At 52.8% G+C, this 14,450-nt stretch overlaps 4 protein-coding genes across 4 annotated transcripts; 2 read left to right on the top strand and 2 right to left on the bottom strand.

Annotated features, from left to right (window-relative positions):
- Window positions 1–309: 309 nt before the first annotated feature.
- Window positions 310–4,760, top strand: P174DRAFT_506007 (uncharacterized protein; the record flags this gene model as incomplete). The annotated part of the gene is made up of 6 exons (XM_024831288.1): window positions 310–1,432; window positions 1,499–1,696; window positions 1,781–1,924; window positions 2,340–2,564; window positions 2,656–2,703; window positions 2,889–4,760. The coding sequence occupies exons 1-6, from the start codon at window positions 575–577 to the stop codon at window positions 4,758–4,760; spliced, it is 3,345 nt and encodes a 1,114-aa protein (XP_024680622.1). The 5' UTR covers window positions 310–574.
- Window positions 4,761–5,157: 397 nt separating this feature from the next.
- Window positions 5,158–9,036, bottom strand: P174DRAFT_462515 (putative cyclin; the record flags this gene model as incomplete). Its single annotated transcript, XM_024830132.1, is given in 5 exon segments — window positions 5,158–5,296; window positions 5,389–5,698; window positions 5,788–6,869; window positions 6,889–6,950; window positions 7,759–9,036. The coding sequence occupies 5 exon segments, from the start codon at window positions 9,034–9,036 to the stop codon at window positions 5,158–5,160; spliced, it is 2,871 nt and encodes a 956-aa protein (XP_024680621.1).
- A 624-nt stretch (window positions 9,037–9,660) lies between these two features.
- Window positions 9,661–11,124, bottom strand: P174DRAFT_375278 (Dor1-like family protein; the record flags this gene model as incomplete). The annotated part of the gene is made up of 1 exon (XM_024822618.1): window positions 9,661–11,124. The coding sequence occupies one exon, from the start codon at window positions 11,122–11,124 to the stop codon at window positions 9,661–9,663; it is 1,464 nt and encodes a 487-aa protein (XP_024680620.1).
- A 695-nt stretch (window positions 11,125–11,819) lies between these two features.
- P174DRAFT_375097 (acid phosphatase DET1) lies at window positions 11,820–13,614 on the top strand (the record flags this gene model as incomplete). The annotated part of the gene is made up of 2 exons (XM_024822611.1): window positions 11,820–12,716; window positions 12,772–13,614. The coding sequence occupies 2 exons, from the start codon at window positions 11,820–11,822 to the stop codon at window positions 13,612–13,614; spliced, it is 1,740 nt and encodes a 579-aa protein (XP_024680619.1).
- Between the last annotated feature and the right edge of the window lie 836 nt (window positions 13,615–14,450).

The following is a 14,450-nucleotide window of genomic DNA, read 5'->3' as shown; positions in this document are numbered from 1 at the left end:
AGTCTTTGCTGGATTCCTTGGGTGACAGCGATAGGCAAGATAATGGAGCTTGGGGAGCTGGATGCCACTGAACAAGGCTCACCAAAGCTTGACACTTTAGGAGTTGCCGTTCGTATGATTTCAATCAAGGTCGCCTTGGAGCTTAACAAATGATCATGCAAAGAGCCAATAGGGAAATCTTTTCCCAAAATCCATCCTAAGCGCTATTAGAGTTGTGTCGAAGTATCATCATTCTTCGTCATGGGGTCTCGCCGCGCTACTAGAGGCGGAGCAACCCCGCCATCTTCATTGTCAAGAGTCAGGACTTCGGCTTTTTTTCAGACTCGCTCAATAGCTTCCTAAAAATATTGCGTGGAATGATCTGCGAGCTTGATTTATTTATCGGTAATTTTCATTTCCAATTGATTCGAGTTTATCTTTATTCTGCCCCAGAAGAGGGTCATTGCTCACGAAGATACCTAGGATACTGCCATTATCAACAGTGAATTTACCCTGTTGAGCTTGAAAGCCGATACTTGAGCAGATCCGTCTCCATACAACAAGAGAAACATTACCCTCGATACATATCCTAAACATGGCCGAGCAACGGGTCAACGTCCATATCCCCTCCCACCCAGCCGTCCTGGACAGCGTTCAGCTTCGCAACATTCAACTTCCCTTGCCCGTTGCACCAGACCCATGGCATCGCGATGGAAAGCCACAACCGTGCACCGTATCACTGAAACTATCCTACTCATCCGCTATCGCGGCCGCAGCTGCCGATGACGTCTCCCTCTCCCTCGACTACGGCAAGCTCTACCGGCGCCTGGACGAAGACATACGCAACATGGGGAAACACAGCCTCTCCCCGAGTCAGCGGATGGTCAGCGCAGACGGAAGCCGGAGAGACGAGATGATGCGCACAGAGATCGGACTGGATGTAAGGCTGACTGCGGGGATTGTCGCGAACTGCGGCCTGGGGCTGCTCGATGAGACGGCTGCTGGGATCCGGAGAATGTCGCATGTCCATGGCCATGGCCATCCGGGCTCGAGGAGAGGGAGTGCGTCGGCTGAGATACAGCCGCCACTCGAGGGGCTGTCGTTGGCCAGTCCGCCCATTGATAGTGTGTTTGGGCAATGCGAGGTCTGGTTGCAGCTGCCCAAGGCGCTGCTGCGTGCGGAGGAAGGCTTGAAGTATCGGAGCGTCACTGTCTGGGGGTATCGGCAGGGAGATGAGAACGCAGCGCTTGACGCGGAACGTTGCCCTGTTGTTCTGGAGGAGGAGTTCCGGATTGATGGTATCAGGTGCCATTGTATCCTCGGAGTGAATTCCCACGAGAGGGTTGAGAAGCAGGCTGTTATCATCTCGTTGGAATTCAAAGGCCCTGGGCAATTGGCTTGGGGCTCGACGATTGTTGATACTTATCAGGAGATGACGAGAAGGGTTGCTGAGGTAAGTCACTCCTCATCTTACTATTTCCTGTCGAGTCTCAAACTGACTTGCGTCTCTCTGTCTCAGCAAGTGGAAGAGACCGCATTCCAGACAGTGGAGGCACTGGCAACCTTCGTTGCACGCATAGCCACCGTGCAGTTTGCCAACGAACGAGTCACAGTGAGGGTCGAGAAACCCAGCGCACTGTCCTTTGTGGAGAGATCTGGGATAGAAATCACCCGCTCACAGGCATTCTTCGAGAGATCCGATCTGGAAGGAGGAAGGGTATAGCCAAAGTCTCATCGAGTTGTGTGGCTTTGTGCATATGATGTCCTGACATACCTACTCTATACAACATGTCCCTGTCAGCTTACTGTCATCTTAGTTAGTGGGCACATATTGTGGACAAATACCCAAGGAAAGTCGATACCGAAACAACCTCTCTTTGTTCAACTGTATGGAGGCTTCCTTACGCATGTTTACTGTTTCTATGACTTCGTGTTGGACCAGGTCGTGAGTATGTATGTAGTTCTCTCTTCTGACGGTAACCTCCGCCTTGCCGTGTAGATCACTTACGAGTGGCTCAGTGATATACGCACCCAAGACAGTCTAAGCTAGTCTCTTCGTCTTCTTCGTATGACCTGCAAAGATACACATGCCCAGTCCAAATGAAGAATACAGACCATTATCATCGCCATCTCGATCCAATGACGACAGCACGTGAAAGCAGTCTACTCAAAGCGGAATAGTCTCGCTTAGGTCACACGCGCTCTGATTGGCCCCGCAACTCCCGCATCGTTTTCCACTGTAACGGGCGCCTTTTTCTTTGTGAAAGTTGGATCTCTTGACATTCAGCTTCCATTTCTCCTTTACTTCTTGCTCTCAAGAAATAATCCTACTATTCCTCTTCACTTGGATACTGATCCAGCTTCTCATCCTCGTTTATCACATCTGCCGTTCCTCTATGTGCCTGTCTGCGCCCTCCCTGTCCTCGTCCGCTTCTATCCGCTTTGCTGGCTGCCTTGCCGACTCTCACCCCTTGACCTTGAATCGAACCTTCGGGCTTGCTTCCCGCGGAACTCTGGAGAAATACGCGTTGTCTAATATTCAAGTTTTACCGGCTCCCCTGCTGTTCGACTTCTCGGTTGCCGAGGTGGTTTGGCTAGGGGTCCCTGGTCCGTCCTGAAGAAGGGCGGACGGTAAACTGTGAGATATTCAGAGCTACGACTGTGACTTCCTGCTAGATTACCAGTGGGAGCGGTGCGTTCAGCTCTGGATTTTTCGCGTTGAAGGTATGTCTCGGGCCCCTGGATAGTCTGCTCACTCGCTCCTGCGTGCTGTTTCGCGTTTCGCCTGGAAATTACCCCGCAATGTCTGACAAGGGAGCTAACAATCATTTTGCGTGATCAGATATTCTTCGATAGGCTCGTGCCTGTTTACTGTTAGGGGTGGAGTGGATGAATTGAGGTCTGAATAGCAAAGCGTGCTTGTTGGCGCATTTCCGATCTCATTGTTCGAATCTTGCCGTCGCTGTCCTCGACCGGGATCCTTTGCCGAAGACATGGATGCACCGATGCATGATGATCTTTCCGTGGGAGACGTCTTTGCACCCCAGGCGGACATGTCGCAACCTCGTAACGATGGCCTTCTCGACAATAACCCTGATAGTCGCTTTCGCATGAGTGGTGGCAGTCCAACCCGCAAGCAAGTTCCGGTCACAAAGGATGTCAATGAAGTTAGTCCCTTTCCGGCCAATCTCAACGTCGAGGCCTTGTCCGGCAGACCAAACCGTCGCAAAAAGAAGAAGAAATATCAGACAAGTGAAGCTCCCCGGGCCATCTCCACCGTTCGCGGATTTACTCCACTTGCCTCTGGCGACGAAGACTCGGATTTCTCGACGACAAGTGCTAAGGCTCGTCCTTCGTCACAAGCACGCGCTCATACGGAGAGCAATGGAAACAGTCCCATGGTCCAACCTGCCGGATGTGGCGTGAGCGCTTTGAAGCTTCAACTCAATTCGCTCAGCTTGTCCGGCAGCGGTAGCGCTCAGGCTGCGCGGGGTGACCTGTGCTTTGAAACTCCGAGCAATGCAAGCGTTTGCTCGGACAGCGACCAGACAGAGGTCCTAACTAGTTACGAAGTACCCCTAGAGCATGATTTCGTCAGCTCCGATGCCGCAGCGGAAGAAACGTCGGCGAGTCTCCCCGATGCGCAGGACGTCCGCACTCAGCTGTGCCGCAAGATGACAACCGCAGATTTTGAGCCGCTGCTCTGCCTGGGCAAGGGCTCCTTCGGAACCGTTCTGCTTGTACGCCATGCGCTCACGGGGAAGTTGTATGCTCAGAAGCAGTTCCGTAAGGCATCGCTCACCGTCCACAAGAAACTCGTGGAGCAGACCAAGACTGAACGCGCGATTTTGGAAAGTGTGAACCGTCATCCATTTGTGGTGAAACTGTTCTACGCGTTTCAGGATCACGAAAAGCTGTACCTCATCCTGGAATATGCCCAGGGTGGTGAGCTGTTCCACCACTTGGCGATGGAACGCATGTTCGACGAAGATGCCGCCGCATTCTACATGGCCGAAATGGTTCTCGCTCTTGAACATCTGCACCAGAATGTGGGTGTGATCTATCGCGACCTCAAACCAGAGAACTGTCTCCTGGACCGCGATGGCCATCTGCTCCTGACCGACTTCGGCCTCAGCAAGATCGCAGTCAACGATGACGATCGTTGCAACTCGTCCCTGGGCACCATTGAGTACATGGCTCCCGAAGTCGTTCAAGGCAAACCGTACGGCAAAGCCTGCGACTGGTGGTCTCTTGGCGCACTCGGCTACGATCTACTCACCGGCTCCCCGCCCTTCAGGGCCAACAACAACGCTAAGCTGCAGGAGAAAATCGTCAAGCAGAAGCTCACGCTGCCCTACTTCCTCGGTCCGGACGCCAAAGATCTTCTCACCCGCCTGTTACGCAAGGAACCCGCTAAGCGACTCGGCTATCACATGCCAAAGGACCTGCAGACCATCAAGAACCATCGCTTCTTCCGCAAGATTGACTGGAAGGCGCTCGAGCGCCGCGAGGTCGCTCCCCCTATCCTCCCTGTCGTCACGGATCCGGCTCTGGCGGAGAACTTCTCTGCCGACTTTACCGCCCTGCCGCTGAGTCCGGTCGTCACCAGCAATGGGTTTGACGATTATTACTCTCTTCGCCGGCGCCCCAGCCAGCGTGCAATGTCGACAGGTCCGGATGGGATGAGTTGTGACAATGACCCGTTCGGTGGATTCAGCTTTGTGGCTTCCAGCAGCTTACTTGACAATAATGGAGTTGGCGTTATGACCCAAGGTTACTGATAGCTCTTTTTTTGTGTCTAATGGTTGCATTTCACTTTCGGCCTTGTTTCAATTCTACTACGGCTTGCATTACTGGATATCTTGCTTGGAAACCGTATATAGTGGGTTCTTCACAATTCAAGTATCAATGGCGTACAATATCCGTTCTATATTGCTGGAATCTCGAATAATATACTATCCAAATAAAGTCGACCAGCCCGCCAACCAATGCATGTTCCGGAAGTAGTGCATAAATGCAATGAATGCAGCTGCTGATTGAGCCGCTAATATAATCACTTCTATGACCCACGACGCAGTGCGGCGTCCCGCCAGGTCACTATAAGTCAGGCAGTTGGAGAGACTCCCTCTTTTTCCTGGTCTGAATCATGGAGATTCTCTGCATTTTAGTAATTCACAATCAAAGCTCCCCTTCTTCACTGCCCCCGCCTTCGTCTTCCTGAGCGGCTTGTTCCGGCTGCGAAGGCGGGGGTGGAGGTGGTGGCTGAGGAATATCGGGAGGTGGTGGCGGTGGGGTAGAGGTTGAAGGTGAGGGTGCCCTGGGGGCGGTGGATGCTGTTCCTCGAATGACTGCGACCTCCTTCCGAAGGACGGCCGCCGTCGTCTCGCGGGATCATCGTATCCGCGGTACCGATCGGGTCCGCGGTGATCGACTGAGTCTCGTCTGTTGGGGATCCGCGCTCCGGCTCCGGGTGGTGGTGGTGGTGGTGGTACTGGCGGACCACCGTGCAACGGCATATTCTGTGAAACGATTTCGTCAATGCGTTGTTGGATTGGATCGGCTTCCCTTGGACCTGCCACTTTTCCGCCGCCCGGAGGACGATGGTCGCTATCTCGACGTGGGAATGGACGGGGAGCCGGTGGTAGGGGATGCGGGTGACGGTTGTGAGTGGGTGGATGAGGTAATGACGGAGGTACCTGGCCGTTGAGACGGGCCGGCCCTGAGAGGAGAAGGAGGAAGGGCTCCCTGCGTTTGGTAGGCTTTGCGAGGAAGGAGCGGATGGGCTCTGTTGTTGATCCTGCGAGCTACCATGTGGCGCAGCATCCGACTCCCTGCGTGGTCGTTTTGGAGAACGCTCTCCGTTGGAGGGTGCTGAGCCATCTCCTCGAGGTTCGCCGCTGTCTTCTGGCTCTTTCGATCGTTTCCGTCCGTGATTGACATCTGACTCCGCTGGAGGACGATTTGCGGGACTGCCAGCGTGCGGGATCCTGGTCTTCTCAGTGCCCTCGTCCGACAGTATTGGGGTGGTCGGGTAGTACTGGCTATGTTTCTGCATGGCATTGTTCTCGTAGAGCTGTGCCATTCTCATGCAGGCGCGACGCACCTGCGTCAGATCCACGTCAATCTGCTCCCACCACGCTCGACCGCGGTCGTCGTCCGGAAAACCCACGTCGCAGTGCCGCGCTGCGGCGTATAGAGCGGCGGCAGCGATGGTGCGTGCGTTGAACTGTAGGCAGAGGACCGTAAACATGGAGTCGTTGACAAAGGCCCATGCGGCGTTGCGGAGCGGTTTGTTTTCATTCACGCCGAAAATACAGATAAAATCGTAGAGGATGCGGTACGGCTGTTCGAGCTGCAGGTCGAAGCAGAGCGCCTCCAGGAGTAGGTCCTCATGGTGCAGGATTGTGTCCCTCCATTTCCAAAACTCCTTGGATTGCTCGTCCACCACCAGATTCGGCTGCTTTTGCGCCACTCGGCAGCAGGCCACCACGAGCTCTCTCATCCTCCGAACATTCTCTTCGACTTTCGTAGCTAAGAATAGCGCAGTGGCCGCGATGGGATAGGGATGCATGCCCGGTCGTTGCGGTATATCGACCATGCTGTAGCGCATGAAGAACCGGTGAAGGTAGACGGCTGCGGTCGCCAAAGTGAGCTGGGGTAGCTTGAGCATGATGCCGACCTGGGTAATGAAATTGACACCTTTGCTGCGACTAGTATGCTCCGCTTCCATCTTCATGCCGTCGAGTTGGGATGGCGTACGAGTGAGTTCTTCATCTGTGAAGAGCCATTGGGCTTGCGATGCGTGGCGGACGGGATTCGACTCAGCAGGTAGAGGCCGTTTCTCCGGGGAATGCGACGGTGCCGTGGCCATGACGTATTGAGGAGATTGTCTTGTCGCAGGTCAACCACCCTGAGACGCAATCAAGTCGATACAATGTTTCCGTCCGGTGTTTGTCGGAAAGTGCTTTGGACTATGAACGGCGTTCGTTCAAGTCCTATGTCTTCGAGGAGGACAGCTGAGCAGGGCGCGCTGACCGCACGTGGTGCTGCGTGTCTGTCCTCCCTTCGCAGGAAGGAGATGCCAGAATTGCGTGTTTTATGAGTTCGTATCAAACATAGCGCATGGTAAGCCTCGTGGTATAGCGAGTTGACTTTTCGCGATCAAGGTGAGTTGTGAAGCGTCCTCAAGACGAGCAGATGGTGTTTGCCGAACGAGTGATTGGGTAGGTGCGGAAGAAGCTCCGAAACTCTTCTGCTTGAGTAGCCGGAATAACCTCTTTGATTTTATCAAAAGCGGCTCTCAATGATAGGCTATACTGCGGTCTTGTGAAGTCTGGATTGCTCAGAGTGTCTCTCAACACTCCAAAAGATAGTCTGGAGTGCGGATGTGAAAGGCCCGGATCATCGAGTTGTTCCGGGGTATGTAGATCTGCTCCGGTTGACACAGTACAAGGAGTATCCGTATCCTACAACACATCAGGCTGCTTCTGAAATTGGCGAGTTCAATTGAGAGAAAATGAATTCGTTAGATTTCTGAGTACAACTATAATTCGATCGTGGTATCGTTACCCTCTAGTGAACTGGTCGACTGGGCTGGGCTGGGTCCAGTGCCCTCGCTGCAAAACTCCAAAAACGACGCCATGCACGCAAATAAATCTGACACACAGAAAACTGAATACTGTAGACAAAGGTATCGCGACAATTCGGAGTTGGGGCCGAGATGCAAGATGTGGGAAAATAAGACAATAGGACAGAAAGGTATCATTCCTCCTCACTAACCTCACTCTCGTCATCACTGGGAACATGGTACTGCAGGGACGGTGGCTGGTACTCCTGCTTCCTCGCTTCTTCCTCGAAAGCAGCCTCCATTTCAGCCGCTAGTGCATCGTCATCATCTTCAATCTCCTCCTGTGTTGCCGGTGCTGTTTCCACCCTCTCAGACGAAGCACCACCGCGGCCGACAGGAGATGGTAGCCGCAGAGCTTCCATTTCTTCCTCCTCATCATCTTCCTCGTTTGCTGGGGTATTGTTGGACGAGAAGTGTGCTGGATTAACCCTGAAAGCGGGGCGAGATGGAGGGGGCGATCCCATGTCGATGATCAGATCTCCGTCAATTATGATATTAGAGCCTGGTGACGGAGCCGCCTTGAAGGATGATACCAATTCGGTTCCAGTGTCCGAAGGGGATGATTTCATTTCGCCAGCTGGGATCTCCTCCTCCACCTCCTCTATCTCTTCCTCCTGAGGCTCCTCCCGCTCAACTTGCGCTGGAGGCTCCAGATTCGTCTTGGGAGCAGCTTTTGTTTGGTTTCTAGAAGGTTTGCTCGGGCGTGGTTGTCGACGGAGAGGATTGGTTTGAGGCTTAGGTCGAACTTGGGGACTTGGAGTAGGTTTGGCAGCCGCGGTCATCAGAGGGGTACTAGCTTTACTGGCATTGAGATGAGCTGACATTGCACCATCCGAAACAGACTTGTCATCGTCAGGATTTTCTTTTGGCAGGAAGTGACGGTAGTCGTAGGGATTGCTGTCATCAGCGGGACCGTCGCCAGTGTCAGCGGCTGTTAACACTGCTCCGTCGTCACCAGAACCCTGGTCTTCATCATGCAATGTTCGCAGCTGCGCATACTGCTCCGTCACCTGCTTTTCAGTTTTATTAGGTGCCGACCGAAGATTGAAGTTCAACTGCGTCGCAATCGACTCGAGAACAAAGGCCTTACGGTCCGGATCGAAAATCAAAACCAGATTCTGCTCGCGTGACTCCGACGTAGCATGTTCTGGATCCACGCTGCCTTTGTATGAGTATGTTATAACACTATTATCGGCTTTCGGTGCCTTGTCTGTGATCGTGAGGTTATACAGGTCCGGACATTGCGCAGATCGGGTGATATGGGTGCGTTGCTGCGAGGACGCGGACTTCGTTTTATAATTATACTGAATGTTGATTAATCTCGATTGCGGTTTCGTATCTCCTCCGGCCAATTGATCACCCAAGATGATAGGGTAGTCTTTGGTGGGATCAATTAATCCACCCGAGGGGAACAGAGCCGAGGTGGCCATTTGAGATAAGACTCTGGCTCAGAGGGGGAACGAGTGCGCCGGAAGTCCAGAGTAATTTATGTAAAACCTGAGCTCTCCAAAGTGCCGTATAAGAAGGTCTCATTTCTTTGTGTGGTCAAGCACAAAGAGACGGGACGACTACACACAAAGAGAGTCCGTCACACCGGGGAGGACAAAGTAAGGGCGAGGGAGATAGTACAACGAAAATCCGACCATAGAGGAATAGGAACAGAGAGAGCGTGCGGGAATATAGTATATAAGAGATGCTGCAGAGAGCAGCTAGACATGTCAGCTACAAGCTGGCATTTGATTTTGAAGCGCTGAAACGCAACGAGATGAGATAAAAAGAGATGAAATGGGATGTGATGGGGGGAGGGAAGATGACGGCGGTCCAGACAACGTTGGAGGGCGGAGGCCAAAAGGCGCCCGCAGCTAGACCTGAACAGGCTTAGAGTCTCTGGGGCCATTCCTTCGCCGATGAAGACGCCCCATCAGCCGATCACCCGTCGACCGTCAGCGGCAGATATATCCTATGCATATCGTGAGTTTCGACTGGAAGACAGTCATGCGTTGAGGCTCTCCAGTCTAGGCTACTGCTACTAGCCTTTATCTCGCTGCTGTTGTTCAATGGAGAGGTGAAGTCACCCGCGGGGTCCCTTTGGAGGCATTTCCGGTGAGTTGTTCCAACCGCCCTGCCAAGGCTCGGTGCTTCCGTGTAACCTCTTCCCACTCATAGACGGCCCTCTCCTCGTGCTCGTCTACCGCGGTACTCATCTCCGTCAGGATCATGCTGAAGTCTCCTCCCAGTCTTCCCAAGCTAGCAGCGCAATATAACACTTGAGTTAGGAGACTTTCGCGCGAGCTTTTATCTTGGACATTGGGTAGATAGGTGCGTAATGTGTCAGTCAGTAGCTGGACGAGATGCTTGGGAAAGGTTGCCAAAGCTGGCGGAAGGTATTGTAAGGCATCATCCAGGCGATTTGGCTGTGACGAGCTCGTTTTAAAACGGGAATCAATCCCTCGCAGTCCTGCAATAACTGACTCTGACTCGGCTTGGTCCGGGGTGAAGATGTTCTTATACAAGGAAATAATTGCAAAGCTCTGCTCCCTGAAGATCTCAATGTATCGTTTCAAGAATCTTTCTGTCTGGTGACCGTGAGACCAGGACGAGTTCGATGTCCCTTCCTTCTGATCTGTATTCCGGGTTCTGCGCTGGGTCTCCTGGTCTGCTAGTTCTCGCAAGGGATCCAATGCCTCTAGTGTCGAAACCAAATTTGCCAATCTGCAAACCAGAAACAACGCACCGAGTGCGCCTTCCCCGGTGCCCGTTCCGCCGCCACTGTGCAAGCCCTCCAATTCCGGAGCCACTCGACGTAACCAGCCGACCATTCTCATAGCAGCTGCCAACCGAAGGTTCTGCGTACGAAGACCCGCTATCAGATTCGTTGTCATCTCCTTCATCGCATCCTCGGCCTGAGAGGCGACATCTTTGACGAGGGGAGAATCAGGGTACAGTGTCTGTAATCGCTTGATGTGGGCGTATAAATCCAAAGCAGATGAGTAGGTTGTAGAAAACGAGGTGCCGCCCGCCGCAACAGAGCTTGCAGCTGCCGATGAGGCAGCTGCGGATAGAAGAGAGGGAAGTTCTAGAATGTCGGAAAGTCGATCGACATTCCTCGCCAGCTGCATGACCTTCTTTCGCCGCTCCAGAGACGGGTTCTCTGCGGCTCGGCTGTACTTGGTAGAAAATCGGACCGCCTCTTCGTCAAGTTTGGGGATTGCATCTCGCAAATTTTGTGCGTTGCGGGTCAATTGGGGAATCGAGGTACGGAGCTGCGAGAGGTTATCGGCAGAAGTGATGAAGGCCTTGTGCGAGCGATTCGATAAGGCCTGGAGAGACAGGAGGGTAGAATGTGAGGATTGCGCCAGAGATTGCGGTTCTGTCGTTTCCAAAGCCTCCAGGGGCAGCGTTGAGAGTCGGTTCAAGTACTGAGCCGTAGTTGTGTCATTATCTGGAGCCAACGGTGTTGAGGCAGCATCTGCTGGAGAGAAATGAGGAGCCAACAAGTCGTAAAGATAGTCAGTCATGGTGAATCCCGTGGCTGTTCCCTTCTGCAAAGGGAGGAAGCAGTTGATGAAACAAAGTACAGCTGACCAACGGTGGGAGAAGAACTGACTAGAAGCTGATGCGACGGAGTCTCCAACACCTTCTTACCTAGTGGTGATGCGGTACGGCAGCCATTGCGGCAACAAGCGCATCTCCGCATTTCCTCCTTGATGCCTACGCCAGTCCATCCCATCCCCCTAAAACTCCTCAGCATAACCCAAGGCAGTTCTGTCTGGGTCAGTCTTTGTCTCTCAATTATAGAGCCCATTCCAATGAATATAACTCTCTAGAGGCCTCTAGATATTGCTATATTACCTACTGGCCAGGGCTTGTTTGCAACTTCAACATCTCACAGCCGACACACTAGCCAGATTGAGGGATACTCAGGTACTGCCGCCGCTCTCATTTCAAAATCCTCACTTTCTGCTCTTTGGAGTTCTACTGTACAGATCACAGTTGCTCTGACTAGACAAAAGAGCTCCTAATCAAGACCACTTGCTGGTGTATAATCCGATAACCCGTCATTGCCTGACCGCAATCTGAATCCAGCACTGTCATTTTCTCCGCTCTCCTCCCAACATCAACCGATGTTGTTTCAACCATGGGTAAACCGCGGGTTAGCTTTCCCTCGGTCGCATTCTATGTCTGACACCCCAGCGTCTCACTCAGTCAATAGATGATCATCTTGATCCGCCATGCGCAGTCAGAAGGAAACAAAAATCGGGAAATCCACCAAACGATCCCTGATCATCGGGTCCAGCTCACACCCGAAGGACATCGACAGGCAAAGGAGGCAGGTAGCAAGCTGCGTGCCCTTCTACGGCCCGATGATACGATACACTTCTTTACCTCCCCCTACCGTCGGACTCGGGAGACTACAGAGGGGATCCTCGAGTCTTTGACCTCCGATTCTCCGTCCCCGTCGCCATTTCCCCGACATACCATCAAAGTATACGAAGAACCACGGCTGCGAGAGCAGGACTTTGGCAATTTTCAACCGTGCTCTGCGGAGATGGAGCGGATGTGGCTGGAAAGGGCGGACTATGGACATTTCTTCTATCGAATCCCGAATGGTGAATCTGCTGCGGATGCCTATGACCGAATCAGCGGCTTCAACGAGTCGCTTTGGCGACTCTTCGGGGAGAATGATTTTGCCAGTGTCTGCGTACTGGTAACCCATGGACTCATGACGAGGGTCTTTCTGATGAAATGGTATCACTGGAGTGTCGAATATTTCGAAGATCTACGCAATATCAATCACTGCGAGTTCGTTATCATGAGGCTCAACCCGGACAATGGGAAATATGTCCTTCAGAACAAGCTGCGTACATGGTCCGAGCTGAGGAAAGAGAAGGAAAACGAGAGACAACGGGAGCGAGCGAGCAAAGACCTCAGTTCGGCTACTTCTCTCACCCCTGCCCCAACTCCTGTCCCGATCAGACGCAAATGGGGCGGATGTCCCGACGGCTGTAACCACGGCCTCCACAGAAAACGGTCTTTACGAGCTTCACGGACGACTGGCGGTGACCCGACGCGTGTTGGGAGTGAGGCGCAACCCTCCACAAGGAATAATGTAAGTTATCCCTCGGTCGAGTCACTGGAGAATGACGCTGATAGCGAAAACACAGGTCGATCAGCAATACATCACGGCCCCCGAGCCAGCACTAGGAGACTGTTCCTCAGACATTGGACCGACGGACCAGACTGTCGCCCCCTCTGACGATCCCTCGAAACGGGATGTTGAAGCTACTTGGCAACCAACCATCCTTCCTACGGACTTTGATGCCAACACCGCCCGCAATACTCCAATATCCAAAAGGCCCAGCCCTCATTCGAGGGCTGCTTCGAGCCCAAACCCGATACCCAGGCGACCCGACCTAGCCAAGTTTCACCGCGACAGCGAGGATCATCTCCTCCACCCACCAAGGTCGAACTACGCTCTCCACCACCTCGGCGGCCGCGACGGCGGCGGCTCCCTGAGTGGCGCAAACAGCGTCACCCCGTCCGAGGACGAGCGCGAAGACGCAGGTTTCTCCGGTGACCGACTCGACCAACACAAGCCGGACTCATCGCATGATTTCGCCGACGACGGCGACGATGAAAGCCACGCCAAGCAGGTACAAAGACCGAAACGGACGCGCTCACACCATAAGCACAACCATAACCGTCACAACCCCAGCCACAACCACAACCACACTCACCACTCAGGCTCGGCGAATCACGGCAACTCCAAAAGGGGTGCAATGCACATCGACACGGACCGGTCGCAAGATACTACGTACACCCCTGCTGAACCACCCGCGCAACAAGAGAGCCATAACGACCACACAGACCTCGAGCACGAATCCCAGCAGGCCCACTTACACGCGAACGACGACGACAACAACGGCGCAGATGACGGGGATGACGCCGACGCCGAGCTCGAGGCCGAACGGCAGCGAGACCAGAGTATTAGAGGGAGTGTCTACTGATCGAATCCTTATGCATACACCCTCCATCGTTATCTCCCTATTCCACCTTTTGCACGAGCACACGCTCAGGCACGTTTTTCATATGACCGTCTACGCTTCGCTAATATGACCTAACCCCCTATTATGATATCTCACGATAGTTTCCATTTTGATACCTTGAAAAGAAGCATAGTATGAGAATGATGCGTTAATTCATCGAGCGAAATAGAAAGGAGCGCTCGCATTACTATTTCATTCTACTCTCCTAGTGGTATGGCGAATATAAGACGTAGATTTACCCAGTATATCATATCCGTCAGCAGGTACAGCGACTGAAAAGGCAGGTACCCCTGAGAGCTCAATCTCAAGATCAGTCCGCAATGGAGTTCATCACGTTCCAAATTCGAGACTAAGGAAGCAAGGCACGGCAGGTTCAACACGGAGCCTCTAATGATGGTCTACACAAAGTATCTGTAGTAATTGCAAAACGAGTATATGCGAAGAAGCGGGGACGAGAAGATATATTTCTCGTCCCGGAAAGAAATCAATTGTCTGGTCTCTTTTTCCGCAGTTTCAATTTTGTTTGGGGACCTTTCGCAGTGCGAAGGGTCATAGAAATATGGTCGTCTAACTTACATTCAATGGGCAAATGGTGAGGTGGAAAAGGAAAAAAGACCATGCCACTTCGCTGTGAACGAGAGGGGACAAAAAAGGGAAAAAGCCAGATCAGACGGGACTTGAAAGGGGAGTATCGCTTTTTTTCATGTCTGATCGACGACATTTGAACATGAGTATGTAAAACAGGGAGCATTGAAAACAATTCGTCGAAAAGAAGTAGCGAAGATAGACTACAACCA

The sequence above is a fragment of the Aspergillus novofumigatus genome (assembly GCF_002847465.1).
Source record: "Aspergillus novofumigatus IBT 16806 chromosome Unknown P174scaffold_6, whole genome shotgun sequence".
In the NCBI taxonomy this organism is placed as follows: domain Eukaryota; kingdom Fungi; phylum Ascomycota; class Eurotiomycetes; order Eurotiales; family Aspergillaceae; genus Aspergillus; species Aspergillus novofumigatus.
The sequence above is the reverse complement of the archived record's forward strand: the minus strand, read 5'-3'. Positions and strand labels throughout refer to the sequence as shown.